Genomic DNA, 10,119 nt, shown 5'->3' with positions numbered 1-10,119 from the left:
AAAAACGCCACGGTTAACAGGGAGAGGGTGCCGTTGAAATCAGACACGCTCGTAGGCAATGGGAGCAGCACAGTGAAGGCCTGTGCCGTGACCTCTCTTGGTTTGTGTGAGCCTAGCAGTCCGCTCAGCGACCATAACCGGAAACTCCGCTTCGCAATGCGACAGAATACTCCCGAGAGTTGCCAAGCTACGTGGAAAAGGGGAGCGTCTGGAAGTTCATTTCTTCGTGGAAGCTGGTTGTTACGTCTCCGGTCTCTCATGCTCAAACAACGGGTCCTGGCATAAGCAGAGGCGTTTTCCGAAGTTCTCAACGGCTGAGTCGGCAATTGACAGTATTGTGAATGCGAGAGGAAGAAAAATCAGACAAAGCAGAGAGAGCAGAAAAGGGGAATACCCGGAAGCAAGGACGTTCGGATGTCGTGACCCGCAGACGGGGCAGACACGAGAGTGGGAAGGAAAAGACAGAGTTCGATGGCGGAGATGGACACAACAGTTTGTAAGCCCGGTTAGAAAACAGGATTTGAGGACGCAGGAAAAGAGAAAATGTTGCGAAAGACATCTGAAGAAAATTCTGGTAGTTCTGCTCTTCGACTCTTTTTTGAGAGAAGCAGTATCGTCGGCCGCGCGACTAGCCAAAAAAGTGAGAGGACAGCCTGCAGAGTCCGGAGGGGGAAAACGGATCAAACGCTAAACGGAGTGTGAAAACCGTCAGAAAATACGAGGTGTGTAAGAAAAGGTATAATGGTCCACAGTAATCATTTGCGAAGTTCTAATACTCAAACGCACTTGACTCAGATCCGCGGAGCACGCCCCGCCGATACTGCCTGTGAAGACCTCGTCTGACCAGACTTCACTTTCGCGCGAAAGATGCGAATTTTGGAGGGAATGAGTCTCTGTTTCGTGGAAGAGCCACATTCAGAGATGACCCGGGGACGACGCGGTTTTCTATTTACTCTCTCCCGGGAAAACGGTGGAATCGACGATTCGTGTCCACGCGTCACCCAGCTGCATGCGCAGACGGGTGGGCAAAGTCACTCACCGCCAGGCTTAGGCCGACAGACACTAGTAGACCTGAACAGAACGAACTCAATGCCTCCAATAAGCATTGCATGATGATTATACTGAACAAGACTAGCCAATGACGACAGCTTCCCAGCAAGCTAACAAGCCGGTAGGGTACTGAAATACAATACTTTTAGCCTCGGTCCTGAAAACCGGCTCTCCGTTATAAGACATCTTTTACACACCCTCTGAAACATGAACTCGTTGCATCTCCATCAGTGCGTCTAACCTTGGTGCCAGGGAAATTGAAAACTACGTAGACAGGATGAAAACCTCATCGGCGCAGGTCCAGACATGCAGTGAATGTCGGGACAGAAAATGGATCGACGGATCTATACTTGGTTGTGTGCGTCGAAAGCACTGTCTAAATACTTGTTTTCGAGAGAAACATATACAAAAATGTGGAGCGCCTGGCAGCGTTGGAAAAGGCACTGGTGACTCTGAATCATTTCCCGGCACACTCCTGTCCACTCCATAAGGTCCCGATTACAAAAGCAGGCGTTTCATTGTTTCGTCCGAGATGCCGCAGCCGCTTGTGATACATTCGTGGGATACAACTGCCAAAATCACGGAGATGTCCATGGTTTACTGTCTCCTTTGCGATGCAGTTTTGTTCGCAATTATGCCGAAGTGGAAGCGATTGGTCTTGTCCGTGATACTAGCTTCGGTGTCAACAACAGTTACAAAAAGACGCCACCGCAAACGATGTCCCACTTACACGACATTGTATCGGAAAAAGAATTCCAGTGCCCGCAGTCTATATGTCGGAATTCTTAAGGAAAGTCTCACGCTTTTCGCATGCAGTGCCGGTCTGCTTGTCCGACGCTGCGGGTCGTTTACGTCTCGGCAGCAGAAATGAGGGAAGCTGCTACGAAAAGACGTTAGAAGGTTGATTCTTCGTGAATTAGCATCCATCGTGATCGTAGAATAGATCTAGGCTCATGCGTCTCTCCAGTTCTCTATTGTCTGTGTCCACTGCAAAAATGTAAGCGAGTATCAAAAATGTCCATCGGTGGTGTTTCATGATATAGACGCTGTTAAGCGAAAAAACAGTGATACACCTTGTGCTCAATGTTTTTTCTCGGATCCCCTCAACACTTTTTTCCCGGTGAGTAGACCTTGAGGGCACGCTGAGTCTGTTCATGAGTTTTCTCTGTGGTGTTCCAGACTCAAATCTCTTTCTGGGCAAGCGTGTGACGAGGACTGCCGTCTAGCAGCGGCGACGTTTGCTCTCTAGTGGAAAACTTTCTGGCTGAGCAGGTCCTTCGCTGGTTTATATATTTCTCCGTCCATCGCTAAGCATTTGCTTTTTACGGTATTCGCCATAGAGTATCCCGCAGTCGCCAGACAGCTAGTCTGTGATTTCAGTAGAACACTTAAGCATCCGGCACTCCCAAACAAACTTCACCATTCGCGCCTTCTCCTCAAAAAGGTGGGATCCCTTTGTCAAGGACTGAGAGACGTGCAAAAATCGGCTGTAATGAAAGACTGTGTACAAGCAATCTTCCATTTACCGCATTTCTGACGCTACACTTGTTGAAAGTTTCAGACCCGCCCTACCACCTGGTGTCCTCGTCCGGTGCGCGAATCTCCGGTTCAGGCGCACCGGGTGAAAACGCCCTTTGTCGATGCAAAAATGAGGCGAGGAATCTGACGGTTGGCACCACCTATTTTCGTCCAGCTTGTCCCGAAGTCACCTCCTTTCGAATTCCAGAGCGAGAACGCGATTGTCAGTTACTGTCCAGTTCTTTAAAAGCCTAAAAGCGAGCGCTAGGTCACGTCGGGGAAACCGGCGCGTGGCTATCCGGCGTGTGCAGAGTGGTAAGCGCGCGTTCGTAGCTGTCTAGCCCCTCGACGTAGTCGTCTCCAGTTCCACTTTCCATCTTCGGTATCGGTAAGGGAAGGATATGATGTTAAAACAAATCGAAAAGGCGCCAGAGACGCAACACAGACGAACAGAATCCCCAGCTTTATCGAGGCACTTGTTCGGCTGTTCGCCCTTTAGCCGCCCTCCCCACGCGCCAGGCTTCTCTTTTGCGCCTAATTTTCGGTGTGGTTGCACTTGAGTGCCGCCTGCGAAAGCCAGGAAACACAGTGCCGGTCGGAACATTCCTCGGAACGGCAGTCTTTTGCATTTATGCGCCACGCTTACACCCATACTGTCTCCCCCGTAAACAGACGAATTTGAGCTGGATAACTTTATCCGGCGTACCCATGAGTCCCCGCGCCCGCTGCAACCTCTCTGAACTGGATGACATTCCGAACTTCACTCAATCGCGAGACAGCTGGTCCGTCCACACAGTTACCGAGCTCGAAGAAAGGTTTGTGGAGGTCCACCGTAGAAAGTTGTGTCTCGATTGTCTTCAAACTTCTTGCGAAGGCCTCCACATTCAGAGTTCCTTTCCAGGTACACACTGTTCGAGAGAGAAAAGTCAAAGAAGAAACCAGTGTTTGTTCTCTGGGGTTGATCGTTCCCGTTACACTAGTGCGAAGCGACAGTTTCCCGGCAGCAAGTACAAGGCCGGCAACGCACTTTGTGGTTTCCTCAGTTCGGGGTTCTGTGGCCGGGACTTTGAACATTTTTAGTCTGTAGCGAACTGGAATCCTTTGACGTCTTGCAGTAAATCTTTTGCTTTTGGGGTCACCAATCGAGTGTGCTCGCGCCGGCGGTTACTGGGGACCGCTAATTCGTTTGCCGATGGGACGTTGTTCATGTGCTGTCGTTCTCCGGAGGTTTCTTGTACAAGTTGCAGCTCTATCGCGGGCCGGCCTTCAGTCCAGCGTCTTGTCTGCTTCAACTCGGGTTTGCTTCTGCCTCCACTTTGACGCTGCTTGAAATTATGGGCCTGGAGGGTACAGGGTGGCGGGCGTCGAGTTCACGCACTGTATCCGGCCCTGCAATATTGTCTCATTCTTTGGTCAAATGCGTGTATTCAGAAATGCTGCCTCCGTATGGGCGTTATTCAGTTTGTCATTGTGATAACATCGCGTCTCAGTGCGGTTGGCAATTAAGCATGTATGTCAGGGGTGCCCAACTCTTCCCTCATTCGGGCCTCGATGCCACTCGTGAGAGTTCCTTCTGACAATGCTTGGCACCGCTGAGGTCTGTGTCTCCTGTTTTCAGTTGAGCTTTTGTTCGCTGTCAGCGCGGAAAAGGGCACTCACAGATCTCTCTTTTGCAGCCGGAGCAACAAGCTACAAGAAATGCGGCTTTCCGCCGTCGGTGTCGTTTCATGAGTCCGAGATAACGTGGTGTGTCCCCATACACTGTCGTGTGTGCTACTACGGAAAGGACATAATATGCTGTCCGAGCAGTAGCAGTTAAACCGTAGACGAGTGAAAAATTTCCATACTCATTTGGTTGGACGTGTCAGTCCGTCGGATGGCGAGAAAGGAGAGAAGGGTGTTAAAAGCCACTTCGTCAAACATCTGTTTTCCCGTGCTCTGCCTTGTACTCTCTCAGCACCCTCCTCCCAACAGTACAACAGTCCTAAACATCTCTTATAGTGTCTGTGACAACCAAGGTGCCTTTTTTTACAAGGCGAAGAATCTCAGACCAGACACAACCTGGGTTCCTTTTTTTTCTTAGCGCACAGACAGCGTTATGGTCCGCGACATAGCGGTCGCAGCGAAGTCGGTTCGGCCGACGAAAACACGATCGAGAGTAGATCCGGAATCAGGAGATTATGAAGTAATCGATACGAGAAGTGAGAAGCTAAAAGGCCACGAGGGAAGAAGAGAGAGTTTCGCCTACAGCACACGACACCCAACCCAAAGTAGAAAGCGAATGTGCAACCTTTTCTCTCCCAAAAGCATGTCAACATGCAGGCGGGAGAGCCGGAAAGATGTCCAACGGGACTCAAACCGTGCGTGTCGTTCTTCGCCCGCCTCGTCTTCTTCCACATCCGCGTCATCGTCTCCTTCATGTTCATCAAGGGAAGAGCGGCTGCTTACTCGAGAGAAACGCCCCGTATTGCGTAGGCGGCAAGACACGCCAGAACGACCGACGAACACTACAAAAAATCCGGATTCTTTCCCTTTCGCTGTCTCGTCTTCTCACTCACCTTCGTCTCCTGTATTTTCTCACCCGTTCTCTTCCTCCTCTCAGTTACCTTGTCGCCCCCGTTCCCATGCGTCCTCCGGATTCCACCGAGACAATGTGGTAGCAGAAACGCTTCAGAGAAAGCGGCAACTCGGGAGCCGAAAGGTCTTGGCGTCACACCGCCCCAGGCAGCGTCACAGGAAGCTTTGCCGAACAACAGTGGCCGATCCTTCCGCGAGTCAGTCACGCCTAAAGCACTCTGTTCAGTCTGAGGTAGTTTGCTCTTCGACAGTGATAAATGCCAATTCCTCGGAAGCCTCCAGTCGCTGGTACCAGTCTATCCACCTTGATGAGTCTTCTGCATCTCACGTGCCTAGAGAAATGCCTGAAACGTCGTCGGCTTCACTGTCGCTTCTGGGCTCTTCTGTCACCAGCGTCAGTTCCCATTGTCCCTCCGGCCGTCCAGAAAAAGAAAAACCTAAACGAAACTGTCGGTGTCTCTGCAGCGGCGCCGCCGAGGCGTGCGACAGGACGAACGCGCCGCCCCAGCCTGCAGAGCCGGTTAGGGAGCAGCTTCCTCGTTTCTCCCGACACAGTCTTGCAGACCCCGGAGCCTCGCCTCGTGAAAATGTGAACAACAGAAGAGGTCATCGCTGTCGTCCTTCTCCATTTTGGCCCAGGAAACGCATATCCCGCCGTGTCTCCGTCAACCTAGCGCCCACCGCAACACATGCAAGCCCCAGTCCTCGCTCCTCTTCGTTTTCTCCTTCGTCCTCGTCTGCGTTTGCCGCCGCTGGAGGCGGCCTTCTGCTTCTTCATCTCGCCCGTCTGGCTCTGTTGGCTCTCGGAACCCAGAAGAAAAGTCAGGAGAGTCCGAGTTTTGGCCTTGCCCACGACTTCTCGCCCAAGCTCGCGCGGGGCCGCGGCGCGCGGAGACCGAGACGTGGCTTCGGGGCGGACGCTGGGGCGCGGAGCCTCGCCGGTGGAGACAAGCGAGAAGACAATGTGGGGTCGGAGGAAGACTCGCGCGCCCTGGCCTCCGACATGGTCGTTCCTGACGCCCAGCAAAGATGTGTGGAGAGACGGGAGGAAGGCGGAAGAGAGACACAACGAGAGCGGGGAAGCGAGCGAACAGCTGCGGCGGCCACCAGACAGGAAACTCAAAGCGCGCGTTCTCGTAGGCTGTCCGCACGGCTTGCAAGCGTTGACAGCAAAGAGGAGAATCCAGGAGAAATAGACATCGCAGGTCTGGGCGTTCCTCAGTTTAGAACTGCGTCGCCCGCTGGTGCGTCCAGCCTCCGGAATGGAACAGAGAGGGAGCGTTTGTCGTTGATCGGACAGAAGGCGCAAGAGCGCAGAGGACTTGGAAGTGGAAAAGGAGGCAAACCGTGTGGGGGTTGGCGGTCGGAGACAGTAGGGTGTGGGGCGACCATCAAGGATATCGGCGACTACCTCTGCGAGCATCTGCACCAGACAGACAGTCCGTCGTTTCGTACAAACCTCTCTCGCTTTCTGCGCGAGTGTACAGACGGCACATTGATTCGGCAAGTGCGCCGTGGCATCTATGCGCTCACAGCGCGAGCGGCGGCTCCTTCGGCTTCGAGTGCCTCGCCTCTCCGTTGCTTCAAAAGGTCTCTCTGGAGAAGCGTACCCCTGTCGACGGGCACCCGTACTGATGCGGTGCTTCAGCTACAACGAGAGATGCAAGCGGTGGAGGAGAACGCGCGAGAAACGGAGAGAAGAAGCGGCCGCAGCTGCAAGAAAACGAAGGCGAGAGGAGGTTATTGTGAAGAAGCAGAGTGGGCAAGGAGAGAAGACGAGACAGCAGTGGCAGAGGGTGCGCTAGAGGGAAGAGAGGGAACAAAGGGTCTCCACGAAGAAGCGGAAGGAAATAATGACGAGAGAAAACTTGCACTGGGCATGAAATGCAAGAGGCTAGGATCAGAGCGAAGAGAAGTGGGGAAAAAGGAAATGGAGAGAGAAGAAAGGAGACCAAGATGGAGCGCAAGAGGAAACGGGAATCTCCGCGTTGGACATGCATCTAAGCGAGCCGACGCCAACCCCTCAGCTCAAGAAACAGACAGAAACGCTTCAGATCGACTTCTTCGAAAATCCAAAGCAAAACTTCTGCCCGGTCACAGCCACTCTTTCCCCGCAGGCAACAGTTTACGTCGGCGTGAAGAAGGGAAAACGACTTTTGTTTGCGGACCTCCGCAGTCGCTGTCCCTTGCCCCCTGTTGTTCTTCATTTTCTTCTTCCTCCTTTTCTCCCGCTTTCTATTCGTCGGCGGTCTATTCTTCCTGTTCTTCCCCTCCTAGTTTTCCGGCTTTGTCTGTCTCTCTCGGATCTTCTTCTGCCGCCTCCGCGTGTCATTCTTTGTCGTCTTGTTCCCTCGCTTCTTCTGCGTTTCCGGCGTCTGCATGTGAGGCAGCAGGAGCATCCACCAGTCCGCTTCGTTCAAGAGAGTGGTCTCGAACCCGGCAACTCCGGCCGTCGCTGCGAGCTCACAGTTCTTTTCGCGAGAGCAGCATTAACGTCGCTTCTACCTTTCTCCCCTCCTTGCTCAGAGAGAAGAGCTCCGAACATGCTCACGTCTTTCCGCGACCCTCCCTACCGTCTCTGGGGATTTCACGAACGATGCGCCTGCCGCCTTTTTCCTCTCGCGTAGGCTTTATGACTCTTCAGAAGAAAGTGAGAACCCCGTCTCGCGTCTCGTGCTACCTGGTAGCCGAGACGGCAGTCAGCCGCGCGGCGCTTGTGCCAGGCCGGTTCGCCGGATCGGCCGAGGAGGCACCTCTCTGCTTGACGGTCGGAGACAGCGCGGGCTCCGCTGTCGGGCGCCTGGCCCAAAAAGTTGCGGGGAAACCGGAGGGGCGACGCCGACTAAAAGCTGGCCGAGAAGTGGCGAGGGCAGCGCGAGACTCCGGTGTGTGTGAGCCTCTGAGGAGACGGCTGAGAAGTTCAAGACAAGATGCGAAGAGCAAAGCCGAAGCTGGGGCGACAGGAGGCCCGAAGAAAACGGAGAAGGGGCACCCGAGAACGACCGCAGAGAGAAACGAGAAGGAACAAGCGACTGAGGATGTGATCGAGATAGGGTTGAAACGAGAAAAGAGACGAAAGTGTGGAGCTGAAGGGCCAGTGAACGTCAAGCGAATTGCTGTAACCTCGAAGAATAGAAGAAGGCTCCCGAAAACAGGGAGTGAGTCCAGTCAGCGAGAACACGAGTTTGCTCCCAGTTGTGAATTGCCATCTCCACCTGTTTCGTCTTCTGTCTTTTCGCGGAATGAGGGAGTAAACAGAAGAGAGAAGCGAAGCAGAGAGCAGCGGTCAGATGCAGGACCCGCAGGCTCCTTTTCTTCTCTTCCTCAGGTTCCCTTGTTAGATTCCAGGAAGCAGACAAAGCGACGGAGACTGGGAGCTACGGGCAGGCATGCTGTTGTCGGCGAAGCCGAGGTTGAGCCCCGAGAGGGCGAGACCGGAAAGGCCCGCAAGACGACAAGACAAGAAACTACAATGAATGAAAAGAAGTGTGCGTTGAGATGCGAAAGTGGCAAGCCAGAGAACGAAGGGGAACCGGGGACAGGAGAGAACCGTCTTCGACTTCAGCTTCTTCCTGTCAAAGAGTTCCAAGGCGTGGAAGTACCCTGCGGTGACGAGCAAACATGCCTTCCCTGGACAAAGTCGCTCTCCAGGGCTGCATCCGCATCGGCACAATTTCTTCAGCGGCTGACATTTTCGCCCAAGAACAAGAAAGCTGAGGGAGAGGAGGAACGGAGAGAAACTGGGAGCGGCCACGCAGGAGAGTGCGCAAAGGAAGTCGAGAAGAAAATGTGTAGCCGTAGCCTCAGGAAAGGAGGACGAAGAGAGTTTTTGCCGGAACATCGACCAGAGACGGAGACAGAGGGAAGGGTGGTAGTCGAAGCCAGAGTAGGGAAGGAGGTGCAGAAGAAGAAGAGAGAGAGTGGGAGAGAGGGAGGGGAAAGTGGAGAAGGCTTAGAGGTGAGAAAAGACGCAAGGCAAGGGAAGAGGACAAACGGAAAGGAGACGAGACAGTCAAGGAGGGAAAAGGAGAAAATGCGACAGGGGATGGAGACGAGAGCCAAACGACAGAAGGAGGAGTATGAGAGGATCGTTGGAGTGGGAGGAGACGCGGTACACAAACACGGTGGGAAGACGAGAGGTCCGCAGAGAGAAGAGGACAAGAGAGGTACTGGAAACAGTGGCTGTGCCACGCGTCCTCTCATCCGAGATTCGGGAAAGAGAGGCACACGCAAGACAGCACAGAATGGTAATTCCGAGAATGAATTCGGCGAAAGTGGGGGACTTGGCATCGTCTCAGTCTCTCCCGGTGAGCATGAAAGAGAGACCTATGCGGAAGGTGTTTGTCTGCGAGTCTGTACACAGGATTCTCCCATATGGTCTTCTCGTGTTGTCTGCCCCAGGGGACTGGAGATTCGCGAGACGCTGCCACTGTCCAGGCACCAGGAAGGAAGTGGATCGCTTCTCCCTCTCACGCGTGGATCTGCGTCGTCCGGACCACCATCTTCTCGGAGAAGAGGCCGGTCTGTGTCCGTTCATTCTATGCTCAAACGCAATACGGACGCATCGGGTTCTGGTCAAAAAAAGCCGTTTAGCCGAGTCCCAGCAATAGCGGGTCATTCGAGTCTCGGCAGGCGAAAGAGCCCCCACACTCGAGGGGCAAAAGAAAGAGTAGCAACAAGCAGAACGCGAGTAAAAGAAGATGAAAAACAAGGGTGTGAGCGTTTAATGGCTGATGCGCGTGTCGCAGATCATCGACTTGTGTCGGGTGAAGAAGATGACGAAGAGAAAGAGAACAACAAGCACAGGAGTAGTCGGGGTATATCTAGATCTGGAGTTTTTCCGTTCCAAAGGAGGCGTAAAATGGAACAAGAACAACTACAAACGACGACGAAACAGCTGAGAAAACAAACATTGGAGACGGTAGCGGTTGGTGGACCAACGGGGAGAAGACAGGAGGCACCGAGTGCGAACGG

The 10,119-nt window shown here is 53.4% G+C and overlaps 1 protein-coding gene across 1 annotated transcript; it reads left to right on the top strand.

Annotated features, from left to right (window-relative positions):
• The first annotated feature begins 9,083 nt into the window (after nt 1–9,083).
• TGME49_313890 (hypothetical protein) lies at nt 9,084–9,912 on the top strand. Its single transcript, XM_002364558.1, has one exon. It carries the CDS (start codon nt 9,225–9,227, stop codon nt 9,753–9,755), a length of 531 nt encoding a protein of 176 aa, XP_002364599.1. The 5' UTR covers nt 9,084–9,224; the 3' UTR covers nt 9,756–9,912.
• Nucleotides 9,913–10,119: the final 207 nt, after the last annotated feature.

The sequence above is a fragment of the Toxoplasma gondii genome, chromosome XI, assembly GCF_000006565.2.
Source record: "Toxoplasma gondii ME49 chromosome XI, whole genome shotgun sequence".
NCBI lineage: Eukaryota > Apicomplexa > Conoidasida > Eucoccidiorida > Sarcocystidae > Toxoplasma > Toxoplasma gondii.
Note: the sequence above shows the minus strand (reverse complement) of the source record. Positions and strands in the feature narration are given on the sequence as shown.

Coding starts and splice junctions, on each gene's coding strand:
- TGME49_313890 (XM_002364558.1), top strand. CDS start 9,225: ATGAGAGGATCGTTGGAGTGGGAGGAGACGCGGTACACAAACACGGTG.